Here is a 15,979-nt window from a genome sequence, read left to right as displayed (position 1 = left end):
CAACTGATTTTAGTAATTTGGTTAAACCTTTATTAACCCATATCTTTAAAGTAAATAATCGGGGCAGGCACGGTGGCACATTGGTTAGCACTGCTGTTTCACAGCGCCGAGGACCCGGGTTTGATCCCGGCCCTGGGTCACTGTCTGTGTGAAGTTTGCACATTCTCCCCGTGTCTGCATGGGTTTCACCCCACCACCCAAAGATGTGCAGGTTAAGTGGATTGGCCATGCTAAATTGCCCCCTAATTGGTCTTATTCACCTCGTCTCTTCCAACAATCCTGTTCTGACCCTGATTTCCTTTGTCAGTACTCTCACATCCGTGTTCAACAAATAGATGGGCCTGCAGGACCCACGCTCCACTGGTCCTTCCCCTTCTTCCCGTTTCAGCAAAATCAATGCCTGAGCAACGTTGCTGGCAACTCACTCCCCTCCATCGCCTCACTAAACATCCCCAACTGGTGGGGGGGCAGCTCTGTAGCAAACAGTTTATTAATCTGTCTGTCCCGGGACCTTCACCGCTTGCATTCCCCTGGTACTATCCATAACCTACCTCAGCCCCAAAGGCTCCTCCAGTCCCTGCCTCTTCCTCTCCTCCAGCTCTGGGAACCTCTACCCAATCAGAATCCTCCCCATATCCCCCACCTCTCCCCCCGGGTTGGCCTTATACAACTTCTCATAGTACCTCGTGAACACCTCATTTATCTTTTCCGGCTCTGATAACAACTCCCCTTCTCCACCCTTGCCTGCAAAATATCCCTGGACGCTGCTTGACGCCGCAACTGGTGGGCCAACATACGACCCGCCATCTCTCCATACTCGTCCTGCACCCCCCTCACCCTCCGCAGCTGCCCCGCCGTCTTGCCCATCATCAATGTATCAAACTGCCCCTGCAACCACTACCTCTCCACCAGCAGCTCCTTCGTGGGGTCCGCCGAATATCTCCTATCTACCTCGACTATCTTACCCAACAGCCGCCGGTGCTCCTCTCTCCTCCACCTATCCCTATGCACCTTAAACAAAATAATCTCAGCCTGGACCACCACCTTTAAAGCTTTGCTGACACATTCCCATTCTGATTAAACTCCACATAGTTCCTCATCACCACTCGCACCTACTCATAAAAAGCCTTGTCTGCCAGAAGTCCCAAATCCAACCTCCAACCCGGCCTCTGCACCTGCCCCGAACTAAGTCTCACATCCAGCCACCACGGCGCTTGGTCCAAAATCACAATTCCCGTATATTCCATCTCTACCACCCCATCAGCATCGCCCAACTACCACGAAAAAAATTAATTCTAGATTGTATATGTGCGAGAAGAAGAAATACCCCATTCCTCCCGGGTTCCTGAACCCCCACACGTCCACCATCCCCATTCTATCCATAAGCTCTCACCATCCTCGACCTTCCCATCGACTTGGGGCTCGGCCTGTCCACCTTCAACTCCATAACATAGTTAAAATCTCCTCCCATAACCTGAAGTTGCGTTTCCAAGTCCAGAATTAGCCCTAGTACACTCTTTACAAACCCCACATCGTCCCAGTTAGGTGCATAAACATTGGCTAACACTACCGGCGTCCCCTCTAACACCCCACTCACTATCACTAACCTCCCTCCTGGATTGCGCATCTCCTTGGCCCTCACAAACCCCGTTTCCTTGCTCAGCAAAATGGCTAACCCACCCCCTCCCCGCAACTTTGAGTCAAACCCCGAGTGAAATACTTGTCCCACTCATCCTTCCTCAATCTAATCTGATTCTTTACCCAGAGATGCATCTCCTGCAACCCCGCAATCCACAAATTCTGTCGTCTGGGCCTGTTCTCCTCCACCTTCAACCGCAGTGACTTGCATCGATCCCCCAGGATCCCCACCTCTGCCTCCAAGGACACAATATGACGTGTCACTTCTCCCTCAATTGCCTTCGACCAGTCACTGTGCATCTCCTTCTTCTGCTGTCAACATTCCTCCTTGATGAAGCTCATCAATTGTTCCATCTGAAGCTTTCCCACTGCCGACGACCCTTCCCCCCTCTGCCATTTTTACAATTGCGCCACAAAGCTCCTCCAACTTAGCCAGGTCTTCTGCCGGGTCGGATAGCCAGCAAACATGGCAGTCCAGGGGAGAACTTCTCTTACACTTTCTACTCCACTTTTCTGCTGCATCTACCCAATACACAGGTGAAAAAAAGCCAAAACCAACATGCCCTGTGTTCACTCACTCCCATGGCTGCCATCGGAAGTCTTGACCTCTCCAATATAGCGCTACACTCCATATGCTTAACCCAATGTCTATGTCTGTGTATTTACATTATGTATCTATCGTATGTCCTATGTTTGTCATGTATGAAACGATCTGCCTGGACTGTACGCAGAACAATACTCGGTACACGTGGCAATAAATCTAAAAAACGTTTTTGAATATTCTACCCAAGCCATAATGTGGTTGGCGTGGGCAGATGGGTAAGAGTGGTGATTTTTTTTGCCATTTGAGTAGGGTCCCCTGTTTACATTAAAGGCATCACCCCCCCCCCCCCCCCCCCACCTGCCTCATTTTGTGCTGCCCTGTCTGGCCTCAAAAGTTCGTAACTGCCCTTCTCCTTGCCCCCAACCCCTCCCCCCTCTCTCCCTCAGGTGTCCCTCCCTGCCCAAAGGTTCCAGACTTACCTGAGTCCAGGTCCTCTGGGATCCCTTCCTCATGGGCCTGCGTAGAGTCCCAGCAGCAGCAGAAGAGACAGAAAAATTTATCATGGGGAATGATGAAATGGACAAATAGTTTGTGTCTGCCTTCACAGTAGAAGACACAAGCTGCACACTAGGACAGGAGGAAGGTCTAGGTGCTAAAAAGAGTGAAGAAGTGAAGATAATTAATATCAGCAGCGATAAAGTACTGGAGAAATGTAAGTGACTAAAATCTGAGAAGGTTTCAGGAACTGATGGCCAATATTCGAGGATTCCAAAACAGATAACTGCAGAGATAGTGAATGCTCTGGTTATGATTTGTCTCAAAATTCCCTAGATTCTGGAATGGTCCCAGTAGATTGAAAGTTGTCAAATGTGACACTGCTATTCAAGAAAGGAGGATGAAAAAACAGTGAACTAAGATCAGATGTCATCTAGAAAGTGCTAGAATTTATTATTTAGGAAGTCTTAACAATGCACTTCGAAAATTATAGAATGATCAGGCAAAGTCAATGTAATGTAATCAAAAAGGAAATAGTGTTTGACAAACTTATTAGAGTTTTTTGAGGATGTAACTAATGGCATAGTTAAAGAGGAACCAGTAGACGTAGTTGGGCAAAATTCTCTGATAATGGGGCTATGTCCCCACGTCGTGAGAAAACGGGCGCAAATCACTCTGGACTTTCCTGGAGAAAGTCTGAGTGATTCTCCGTGTCTGAGTGATTCTCCGTTTTGTAGGGGGCTAGCTCCTCGCAGCTCCGGCAGCCGATACGGGGCTCTACACTACTCGTTGCGGATCCGCGCAACATGGTGGACCCACACCACGGGCCGGCCCCGAGATTGCGCACGCCCGCGATTGTTGGCCCCCGATCGCGAGCCTGGCCGTCCTGGAGGCCCCCCCCCCCCCCCCCGGTGACGGATCCCCCTGCACCCCCCCCCCCCCCCCCCCCCAACCAGGGCAGCCACAGACTGAGTCGGCAGCCGCCACTCCGAGCTGCCGCCGGGTGGAACCATGAGTGAACCACGGCGGCGGGAACTCGGCCAGTTGTCAGCGGAGAATCGCCGCGGGGGCCTCTTTCAATGGTCCCCGACCACGCCGCATCGACCGCGCGCACGCGATTGGTGGCAATTCTCTGGTCCCTGGAGAATTGCGTGAGCGTCGTCGGACCCGATCATGGTGTGCCGCCATTCTCCGCCCCCGCGCTGAGCGCGATTGTGGAGCAGAGGCTCGGTGAATCCCGGCCACTATATCTCACTTTCCAAAAAGCATTCGATAAGCTGTCACACAAAAGGTTCATAGGCAAGAAAAGGAATCATGAAGTTAGGGAGAATATACTCGCATGGTTAGAACACTGATTAATAGGAGGCAAAAAATGTACATAAATGGGGGGCTCTCAAGTTGGCAGGCTGCAACAAGACTCAGTACTGGAGCCTTACCTATGTACACATTAAAGACAGAGAAATATTGCTGATGATACAAAGCTAGGTGGAAAGGTAAGTTGTCAGAAGGATATAGAGAGCTGCAAAGAGATATAGAGCATGATCTACCAACACCTTGCACCCGAAAAACAGTGAGGTGCGGCCAGTAGATGCCGGGAGATCCCCCTTCTGGGATCTACCCGGCTCACGAGATATTATGCGATCTCACAAGAAGTCGCAATGTGAATCCTGACCATTGTGGGTGGGATCACTTTCTGGCAAATCTCTTATTAAAGTGAGATAGCTAGTCTCACTCTAATATCTATTCCAGAGATCTAACCAAGGCATGAGATTAGATGGATTGGTGCTTATGAGAATGGTACCTAGATGATCGGACCCCCCCCCCGGCTTTTGGGCTCTGGGCAGGATAGCACTGCTTGTGCCAGCCTGGCATTGCCGAAATGTCCAGGTGGCATTGCCAGGGTGCCAGGCTGGCATTTTCTCATTGTTGGGATTGGGCTGGGGTGCCCTGTGGGGAGTGGGGGGAGGAGGACCTCCTGTTATGTGAGTTGGGGGGATTTGGGGCCATATTGGCTCGAGAGATCGGTATGTCATTTAAAAATGAGGTCCTGATCTCTCCCTGCACTGAGAGTTCTGGTGAGCGGAGCTCCACAGTGAAAGGAACAGGGCTAAATGCGACCTTGGCCACGTGTTCTCTGTTGAGGCACCCGATCTACCCAGATGGGCGCTAGATAGCAGGGTGTTTCTCGGCGCTCTGAACATTGGGAAACACCCGGCTAATTGCACGTGCTACGGGACTCTGTCCCCATTCGGGTAGATCGCGCCCCTAGATTCAGAATGCTGATCTATGTTACTTCCACCAATATGCTCAAATATGTATAAACTGTGACCATGCAAACACTTGAAGTGGCCAGCTCCTCTGGTTGGTTGTATATTCTTCTCCCAATTGTCAGTTGGGTCCTCTCTCTCTCTTCCTCCTTGAGATTTCCTTCTGCCAATTCCTTCTGCCAATTTGAAGGAACTACTCCTTTGGCTGTAGTACAGGTCTCTGAGGTGTTCATTTTTTCATGATGTGGAGATGCCGGCGTTGGACTGGGGTGAGCACAGTACGAAGTCTTACAACACCAGGTTAAAGTCCAACAGGTTTGTTTCGATGTCACTAGGTTTCGGAGCGCTGCTCCTTCCTCAGGTGAATCAATGGAAAGTGACATTCACCTGAGGAAGGAGCAGCGCTCCGAAAGCTAGTGACATCGAAACAAACCTGTTGGACTTTAACCTGGTGTTGTAAGACTTCGTACTGTGTTCATTTTTTCAGGGGGTGGGGATAGTTTACTATATTGACAAGAAATGTTCTATGAAGCTGCTTTCAAAATGCAATACCCAATTATATTCTGAGGCCTTTGTTTAAACCATACTTTGTATTCTTCCAATTAAGATGTGTATCTTTTTCTTTCCCCAGTAATTTTCCATTATATGAAGCCTGTTATGGTCAATTTTCCAGGAAAACACCTTGAGTGGAGTTTTGCCACAATTTGTCAACAAGGGTGTCAGGCCCTGACTGAAAACTGGGGTGTTTCTTTCCAGGAACATAACTGAGTTTGCAGACCAGATTATCTGGCACTTAGTGCACAGAAAATCTGGGGGCATGGTTAAAGCTATCACTCTGGTGGGGCGGGGCCTAATAGAGCCAAATAGGTCAACTCTACAGTGATCAGGATGCCACCTTTAAAGGGAGTGTTTAAACAATCTGTGTTTAAAATAATTTTTCCCAAGTCCCTCATGGACACAGAGGACCATCCCCACATGCTTCAGGAATACCACCACCATTGAAGGTTTCTAGGGGCACTCTTTCCCCTCCCTCACTTCCCGCTTCCCCATACTGTCATCAGGGCTCTCTCCTTCCCCCCCCCCCCCCGCCCCCCAACCACACATAAGAGGAAGCCCCTCTTCTCCCCCATGGAGAAGGGTTACCCCAACAGTACCACTTGGCACTGCCAGGGTGAAATGCCCAGCCTTGGCCCTCACCCCTGGGCCTCCAGGCACCTCTGCACCCCTGGCGTGGTCATCATGACTGGCTTTCAATTTTGAAAACCAGTAGTGATTTGCACCAGTGTGATGTCATGCCACGGGGGGAGGTGGATACACCGTGGGCAGATGTTACGGCGTAAAGCTGTTTAAGTGCATTTAGATATAATTTAATTAATGGAAATCAGATTCATGCCCACACCAGCGGGGGACAGGGAAAATCTCAAACCGAATTCTCCGGCACAAATCCCATTTTGACCAACGCGCGCCATTCAGCGGCCATAACAGGATTTACACTTGCGACAAACAGGGAAGCTAGATCTCGCCCCTTATCTTGATTCAAGCCCCAGTCTTAACTTTGTTGTTTCCCTTGAAAGCACTTGTTTTGGTCCCTTGGCTTGGTAGGTACAGCAGGGTTAATTTTAAAAGATTGACAGACAAGCATCCCTTCATTAGTGCCTTCCAAGTTTCCCAAGGCATGTTAGTTGAATGCCAAATTTAAAGAAGTCAAAAGCTTGCCCTCCACCCCATACCAAACATCAAGCCATTGTTTTGAAGGCTGTCATTGATGTTATCTTCCCCAGTAATTTTTCCTTTGACCTTATAGTCCTGAACCCTAAACAACCCACTCTTGCCTCCTTGTGGACACGGTAGCACAGTGGTTCGCACTGTTGCTTCACAGCGCCTGGAGGAAAGTCATACAGACACGGGGAGAAGGTGCAGATTGTGCACAGACAGTGACCCAAGCCGGGAATCAAACCTGGGACCCTGGAGCTGTGAAGCAACATTGCTAACCACTGTGCTACCGTGCTGCACATGAAACATTCTCTGTTCTAGTTTTACTCAGGCACCCCACCCTTGTCTTTATTTCCAATCGATTGATGACTGTATCAGTGTTGTTTCCTGTTTTCAAAACTGGAAAATGTTGTCAGCTCTGTTTCCAATTTCCACCCTACCCTCAACTTCACATAATCTATCTCTGACTTGCCATTTTGCGAGATGGGCTACTGACCAGTATCTAAACTTAAGCTTCCTTGACGACACTTCTCCACCAGATCCTCCTTCCTATAAGAACTCTATTCCACTCTTCAGTTTCTCTGACTCCATCGCATCAATTCAAACAATGCCAGCTTCCATGTCAATGTTTTTCAACTAAGGATTCCCCCTCACTATATTTGACTGGGCCCTGCCTATGTTTTTCATTACCCACACTTTTTTCTCTCACCCTTTCCCCTCCCTTCCAGAACAATGATAGGGTTTCCATTGTCCTCAACTTCCATCCACCCAACTTCCACATACAAATGGATCATCCTCTGCCATTTCTGCATGGATGTGTGCCACCACCAAACACATCTTCCCCTTGCAAAGATGTTCTCATTCTATTTTGATCTTAGAAAGTAAAAGGATGAGCATTCCAAAATTGACTGTATCATAAACTACCAAACATATTTATTTTTTAAATAGTGAACAGTGATGCTAACTCCTTACTCAGATCAGCTTAAATCATGTTCCACCATTTTTTTCATTCTGATATTTGACAATTGAAAAGTCCTAGGCGCAACTCCTCCATTTGCTCCGTCATTTAGCTCTGTGTTTTCCTTAGAAAGGAAGATTATGGTTGAGGGGCTTGGTTATATTGCCATCTATTTGTTCATTGACTTTTAAAAAAAAATTTAGAGTACCAAATTTTCTTTTTCCAATTAAGGGGCAATTTAGCGTGGCCAATCCACCTGACCTGCACGTCTTTGGGTTGTGGGGACAAAACCCAAGCAGACACAGGGAGAATGTGCAAACTCCACACGGTCAGTGACCCAGGGCCAGGATCGAACCCGAGTCCTCAGCGCCACAGGCAGCAGTGCTAACCACTGCGCCACTGTGTCGCCCCTTTGTTCATTGACATAAAGTGTGACGTAATCTTACGATCTCAAGAGAACTCTTGCGTTAAGAGGAGGTTGAAACAAGCACCATAGATTGCTATGTGCAAGGTGCCCTTTGAAGCTTCGAAACATACTTTCACAAACAGGGTCGACTTAAAAGCTGAGTATAGAATGTGAACCATCAGTGCTGGTGCAGGAGAACTTATTTTTGATTGTTGGTTGCAATGCATGGCCTGCTTTATCTTAAACTCCCAATCAACCTCTTGGCATAATGGTTGTACTGCCTGCTTTATCCCATGCGTGACTTATAAGGCCAGCATGTGAACATACAGACACGATCGTAAACATACATCTTTGATCTGAAAAATGTAGACCAACTCCTCATGTGCGTATAACTCTAAACATGCATTTATTGGCTGAGAAATGGGGATAGTGGTGCAATTTGTATGCTGAGTATAGGTCTAAACAGGCATTTTGGTGCTGAAAAAATTACGTTGCCTTGTATGCCAGGTCAACTTATACACTGTGCTCTTCTGTAATTTAAAATCTCTTCTTTCCTTCAGCAAAACTAGTTGGCATTTGAGTGAAACATTGTTGTTTCCAAAACCGGTGACTGGGAGTGTGGTTGTATGTGTGTGTATATATATATTTTATATATATATATATATATAAAATAGGACCCTAATCTTCTATTTAAAAAAACCTATGGCTGGAAACAGATGGAAGGTCCCACAAATAATGGCAGCAAAAACATCAGCATAAATGGGATGGTTAGCATGCTGACCTCATTTTGAGCCTTTATCGTCTCTCTAAATGGCAAGTAGGTGGAATTAAACCCGGCCCCATTACTCCATGTGGTGAAAGTTTACAGGCGCCATATGAGGCATCTGATTTGTGATTTTCTTTTGATTACTGTTTTTTCCTGTTGTACACCAGGTACTATATGGATGCAGCAAATCATGAGTTTAATTTATTCCAATGGTGACCCAGCTGCCGTACAAAGCAAACCAGCGATAGAACGTGTTCCTTGGATTGAGTTGCCAAATTCAAATTTTCCTGCACGCCCATCCCCTCGCCTGAGTGTCACACATTTGCCCTACCAGTTAGTTCCAAAAGCATTGAAGGAAAAGATGGGAAAAGTAAGAAGTTTCTCTCTCCTATTATTTGTTTTACAAAGTACTTTGTCTCGTCCGTGTTGTTTATATGTTGACATTGAATGCATTTTTCTTATGACATTCTGAATGTGTGACAAGATAGATGACTAATAAAGACATTCCTCATAATTGAAAAATGAAAATCGCTTCTGTCACAAGTAGGCTTCAAATGAAGTTACTGTGAAAAGCCCCTAGTCGCCACATTTCGGCACCTGTTCGGGTAATTTACCAGTGTGCTTCCAAAATGCACTTATTATATTTGCCTGTGATTTGAGTCTTTCAGCTCTGGCTCCAGTTTAGATGGGGCTAGCACCGTTATTACCTTCCAACCACACCAGGCAGCACTGGAGCATAGTGGTTAGCACTGTTGCTTCACAGTGCCTGGGTCCCGGGTTCGAATCCTGGCTTGAGTCATTGTCTGTGCGGAGTCTGCACGTTCTCCCCATGTCTGTGTGGGTTTCTTCCGGGTGCTCTGGTTTCCTCCCACAAATTCCGAAAGACGTGCTGTTAGGTAATTTGGACATTCTGAATTCTCTCTCTGTGTACCCGAACAGGCGGCGGAATGTGGCGACAAGGGGCTTTTCACAGTAACTTCATTGCAGTGTTAATGTAAGCCTACTTGTGACAATAAAGATTATTATTAAGTCTGTGAAGATTGGGCATCTTACCCAATATTCCCTGCTGTCACTTCTCCTCACTTGCGTGTTTTTGACAATTTTTATCCCCTTCTTTCTGATGTCGCTCTTCCATGGGCAGCACGGTAGCACAGTGGTTAGCACAGTTGCTTCACAGCTCCAGGGTCCCAGGTTCAATTCCCGGCTTGGGTCACTGTCTATCCGGAGTCTGCATGTTCTTCCACTGTCTGCGTGGGTTTCCTCCGGGTGCTCCGGTTTCCTCCCACAGTCCAAAGATGTGCAGGTTAGGTGGATTGGACATGATAAATTGCCCTTAGTGTCCAAAAAGGTTAGGTGGGGTTACGTGGATAGGATGGATGCATGGGCTTAAGTAGGGTGCTCTTTCCAAGAACCAGTGCAGACTCGATGGGCCGAACAACCACCTTCTGCACTGTAAATTCTATGAAAAATATTCCTGTTTGCCTGTCATAAACGGCGAGGGTTGCAGCAACTATACTTTCTGACCCATCTGGTTCTTATCTTTGTTCCTGCCCAGTTCTGTGAGTCCACACTTTGAGAAGCTGGCAGACGTTTTTCTCTTGCCTATCTGCCATATCTGATGGCCCACAGTGGCTTCTAATATTCATTGTCATTCTTCATATTCACACTTAGCCCTTCTGTTGTTAATCTGCTGCGAAATCAATATAACTGGAATTGAAAATCCAGTCCACCAGGTCCCTCCGTGTTCTTTTGCACCTGTCTAATTTTCCAGATGTGCCAGAAGGTGAGGGGAGGCGAAGAGTGGTGAGTGTATTTAATGGGCAGGTACAAAGTTAAGAGATGAATCAGATGGGTCAGAAAGTCTGGTTCCTGCATCCTTCGCTCTTTTGACAGGCGGACAGGAATATGGGGCGAGCGACATGAGAAACAGGGGGGTAGAAATTGTCAAAAGCACACAAGTAAAGAGAGGCGACAGCAGGAAATATTGGGTAAGATGCCCAGTACCATTTAATGGCAAATAAAATATGGCACCCAATCAGATAGTCACAATTATAACTTAAATTATGTATTTGGAAATGTATCAAAACTGCAGTTTCTAGTTGCGGGGGACCATACGGGCCCAGTGTTTCAAATCTGGCTGTCCCAGTACCAGTCATTTTCAGAATGTGACATACGTTTTTTGTGAGCTCCGGATCTACTCATCTTCAAATCTGTCTTTTTTATCCTGGTGCACATTTTGTATTTGTCTGTTCTTGGGTTGCATGGCTTGCGCTGTGCCCCAGGAAGTTTCTGACCGGTGTCTTGTCAAAATAATAGTCCTCGTTTGTTCGTGGTGGTTGGAGTGGGCTGGGATGGGCTCAGCTTGCAGTGGTACAGCTGCGATTATAACATAGAACATATAGTGCAGAAGGAGGCCATTCGGCCCATCGAGTCTGCACCGACCCACTTAAGCCCTCACTTCCATCCTCTCCCCCTAACCCAATAAACCCCTCCTAACCTTTTTGGACACTAAGGACAATTTATCATGACCAATCCACCTAACCTGCATGCCTTTGGATTGTGGGAGGAAACCGGAGCACCCGGAGGAAACCCACGCAAACATAGGGGGAACGTGCAGACTCTGCACAGACAGTGACCCAGCAGGGAATCGAACCTGGGACACTGGTGCTGTGAAGCCACAGTGCTAACCACTATGATACTGGGCTGCCCTCACTTTGACAGTGCTGTGTGCATCGAATGTTGTTGCCAACGAAGATGTTGTCTTGGCTGAAGATCGCAGCTCTGTGATGCAAGTTGTCAGGGCTCATACATTTCATCGAATCCCTAAGTGCAGAAGGAGGCCATTCAGCCCATCAAGTTTTCACCGATCCTCTTTCTAGGCACACTTCCAAGCCCTATCTTTGTAACCCCACCCTAACCTGCACATCTTTGGAGGAAACTGGAGCACCCAGAGGAAACCCACGCAGACACTGCGAGAATATGCAAACTTCACACAGATAATAACCAAGGCCAGAGTTGAACCTGTGTCCCTGGTGCTGTGAGGCAGCAGTGCTAACCTCTGTTTCACCCTGTCGCCTCACTTCAACGTATTGCAGAATATTTTTTATGATGGAGGCGCACAAAGAGATTCTTGCACTTTCCCTGATGAGCACCTGCCTCTGCGTTGTCGAGATCCTGCTACTTGGCGTGTCATCCATCCTGATGGAGTCGGGAGAGGGGGCCAGATGGCATGTGCCTTCAATCTTGATCTCTGGCGAGAGATGGAAGGCAAGTTCCCGACTGAGTTTGAAAATAGGCTGCCAAGTTTTAGTAATCTGGGGGGTGCATCAGATTCGATGGAGCACAGCAAATCTTGTCTTCGGGGGTCAGAGGTTGGTTGGGATTACCGATCACTGGTCCTGTGTTGTCTTGTTCTTGATGCTTGTCATGAGGGATTGGAGGTTACCGAGCTGGTTGAGTCATCTCCCCCAGCCAGGGCCTAGGCTGTGGACTACCTGGGCATTGGTGAGATGGCATTATGGGATAATGGTGTCTCATGCTTTGATCGTTGGAATCCTGAGAGAATCCTGAGAGATCCTGAAGAGTATTCATTGATTATGCATTATCCTTTGCCCTTGCCTCTTTGTGTGACTTGGAAGATGTCTTTATCCTGCAGTTTGCCCTGCGATTCTCCTGGACATTACTCCCTTGGTTATCCTGATTTAGCAAATTCATGTTGAGTCAAATGTGAGAAATGTGACTTGTGCACAGTTTCACTCCTCTGGTATTAAGTCTCATGACTTGTGGTGGGGGGGGGAACGGGGGCTGATTTTTATTATCGGCCCATTTGTAAAAAAAGTGAGTGGAGCTGGAGCAGAGAAAGGTGGGGTTCTGTTCTTTGTTAACTGAAAGTAAGAATCTGTGTCTTTACCCCTTGATGGCCCAGGCAGACTTTTCAGTATCCTGGCGAGGACTGGGTTTTGATTCCTGTGACTCTTCCTTTCGGTTGAATTTGTTTCTTCTCTTCGTTTGGGTTTCTCTCTTTATCTTTCTTCATAACTATGGAAAGTATTAGAACATCAGGTTTATTATTAGGGCAAGTTGAAGTGGCATCAGTATTCATGGCTGATTACTGGGGAGGAGGGTGGTCTTGGGTATTCTTCGTGCATTGGTAGTTGATGTGAGTTGGTTTGGGCATCCCCTCCCTGGGTGTTTTTTCAATTTGTCCTTTTTCCGTCATCCGGATGAGCATTGTGCTAGTCGTTATCCTGGCCTAGTCCGGTGGTGCTGGGGACGAGGGAGCTGGCCCTCCTTCCCAGAACTCGCAATTGATGAGGGACTTGACAGTTTTTCTTCTCCCGGGCTGGAACAATTATCCTTTGCCCTTCAGTGCGGGTGGGAGTGGTGCATTGCCCCGGATGGAGCTGGGGGATATGTAGGCTCTGGGGGGTGTAGTTCTTGGGGATGTGTGGGAGGTCTTGGCGATGTAATTTCCTGTGTTTTGGATGATGCTGGGCTAAACCAAGCCTGGTGCTGTGGTTGGTATCCTGCTACCCCTGAATGAAAGGAGTTTTCCTCTTTGGGAGTGCCTACAAGGGATAGCTGGAGAGGCTGGTTTAGCCCCCCCTCCCCCTCCCGAGTGCATGGGGATCTGGGGATGGGCTGAGTTCTGCACTTGGTGGCTATCCTGATTTTTATTTCCCCTGGGGTGGGTGTGATGTCCTTTTTATTGAGTAGCTGTTTCTCCTCCTCATTGGCATGTGTTTGTGTTTGTCTGGGGTGTTTGGGGTTGGGTTGGGTTCTGACCCTAAACATCCAAAAGGGTTAGTTCTGGTGGTTCTTGATCTTCTTCATTTTGGAGACCTTGAAGGTTGAATCCTCCATTGGGTCTCTCTCTTTGCTTTTCCTCGTGTCGGTGCATGATGAAGTTGGATTTGAATTGACGATCTGGCTACTGAGGAGTGGGACTGCTGTGGGTACACCTTCTGCGACTGTGGTCACCTTGTGTTTGTTTGGCGTTCTTTTCTGGAGGGTTTTTCTCCTTTTTCTTCTTGTCTGGATGAGCATGGTATTGACTTTGTTTTTCTATTGGTCTGGCCAGATTGGTGGAGTGGGCCCCCCTGGTGATGCCGGGAAGGAGGGCGTCAGCCCTCCCTCCCAGGGCGCCCTATGTTTGGATGCTTCGATGTTTCCCTTTTCCTCTTGAGATGGGCGCCCCCTTGACAGGAACCAGAATGATTATCTTTATCCCAGTGCTGCGCTCTGATAGTTGCTTGAGTGGCTTACTCCCTCCTTGTTGGTGGTTGCTTCAGAGGCATCGTGGTGATTCAAGGTCTGGTTTGGGTCCTGAGCTGTTTTTATCCATTGGGGTGCTTTTCTACCTCTTTTCCTGTGGGAAACCTGGGTTTGAGAATGACTTAGATAGTTGCTGCTGGTCCTCTCTTCATCAGTATATGGAATGATATTGGTTCTGCTCTGGGCCTGAATTGGGGTTAAATTGCATTGTGGGGTAAGTATTCTAACTCTCCTTAGAACTGGGAGTTTCAGTATTTTCTTTTGAGTTGGGCATGATGGAACTGCTCTTGACTCCTACGTTGATGCAGATGGGTCTGATATCCATAAGATTAGATTAGATTAGATTCAGATTTATTGTCACGTGTACTGAGGTACCATGAAAAGTATTGTCCTGTGTACAGTTCAGGCAGATCGTTCCATACGTGAAAAACATAGGACATACGGTAATTACACAATATAAATACATAGACACAGACATCGGGTGAAGCATACAGGAGTGTAGTGCTACACAGTAGAGAAGATGGGTGAAGAGATCAGTTCAGTCCATAAGAGGGTCATTCAGGAGTCTGGCAACAGCGGGGAAGAAGCTATTTTTGAATCTGCCATATGAGATGGCTGTGATGGGATATTGATGCCTGGGGCGCTGTTGGGGGGTCAATGGATATTTTATGTTGGCGCATGCCTGATCTTGCCGCGGGAGATTTAACCTGATTTCTTCTGCTGGCTGTGGAGTTGTGCTGTGTGGGAGGATATGCACTGTTTTACCATGTCTTTATGACTTTATCTTGTTTTTTTCCTGTTGGTCCTTGGTGGGGTCATCTTGTTTCATTTAATGATTGTACCGAGCTAATTGTCCTGTCGTTATCCTGTTCCATTCTGTACTCATGTATGTTAGAAATATTTTCTTATCTCTTCATGCTACGGTATTATTTTGTAACTTTGTTGTATAATTTTCCAAAATGCAAAATCCTAATAAATATACTTTAAAAAAATATGCTGTGCATCAATTCTAACTCCGTAAAATAAAAAAAAACTAGGCATTTTGCCAAAGGCCTGCATTGGCACTGGATTAGTAATCCATTTCGCCGCTTGCACGCCAGTCTATTCCTACGCTCCACACAACCTTTGACCCCACCTGACCTGGTTTGGTTCACAGGCAGAGCTGTCTGACCCAAAACCTGGCAGGATCGGTCTCAGGTTTGTCGGTTTCGAAATACCGTGGACGGGATTCTCCATTTTGCCGGCGCCCGGGGTTTCCCGACGGCGTGGGACTGCCCCACAATGAGAACCAGCATTGATTGGCCAGCGTAACGGAGAATCCTGCCGGCGGGTCGTAGCAGAAAAGTGGCACAGCGGGGCGGAGAATCCAGCCCCGTACCTGTATTACATTGGCATAATATACTATATGGAATTCATCAATATGCTGAAGAGTGCTGGAGTGTCTGGGTGGGGAGTTCTCCCACCGCTGAGCTGGAAGCCCTCTGATTCATTCCAGCACCCATTCCAGGACTTGTTGGCTGCAAAAGAACCGAAGCACTGGTGCAGGCAAGCAAATGTTTAATGTACCAGCCCCTCACTCCCCCCAACCTTGATAAATGGGAAGGGTTGGAGGCAGGAAGGGCATTTGGATGGAACACCACCTGTTAAATGCAACACAATAATGGCTGAGTTGAAGGTGACCAACCAGCATTGTGGATACCCCATGTAATAATGGAAAAGGTGAGATCATTATGCTCAGGGTGATTAGTCTCATATGTTGCACTAAATATTTGAACAACTTATTGATCTTTTTGAAATTGATTTAACAAATAAGTGAAGAATCAATTACAATTTAAAGTCTGTAAAAAAATTTAAAAATAAATATAAATATATATGTATACATAGCACACAGAGCATGAAAACACTGGAATTGTCATGG

At 47.3% G+C, this 15,979-nt stretch overlaps 1 protein-coding gene across 6 annotated transcripts in view; it reads left to right on the top strand.

The window, feature by feature from the left end:
- Positions 1-15,979, top strand: part of LOC140410813 (amine sulfotransferase-like) — a 94,335-nt gene that overhangs the window by 57,493 nt on the left and 20,863 nt on the right. For all 6 annotated transcript variants that reach the window (XM_072499450.1, XM_072499451.1, XM_072499448.1 and 3 more), the window contains one exon: positions 8,955-9,157. In XM_072499450.1, coding sequence (XP_072355551.1) covers positions 8,955-9,157 — 203 coding nt within the window. The remainder of the gene's footprint in view (positions 1-8,954; positions 9,158-15,979) is intronic.

This window comes from Scyliorhinus torazame, chromosome 4 (assembly GCF_047496885.1).
Source record: "Scyliorhinus torazame isolate Kashiwa2021f chromosome 4, sScyTor2.1, whole genome shotgun sequence".
Taxonomy (NCBI): domain Eukaryota; kingdom Metazoa; phylum Chordata; class Chondrichthyes; order Carcharhiniformes; family Scyliorhinidae; genus Scyliorhinus; species Scyliorhinus torazame.
The sequence above is the reverse complement of the archived record's forward strand: the minus strand, read 5'-3'. Positions and strand labels throughout refer to the sequence as shown.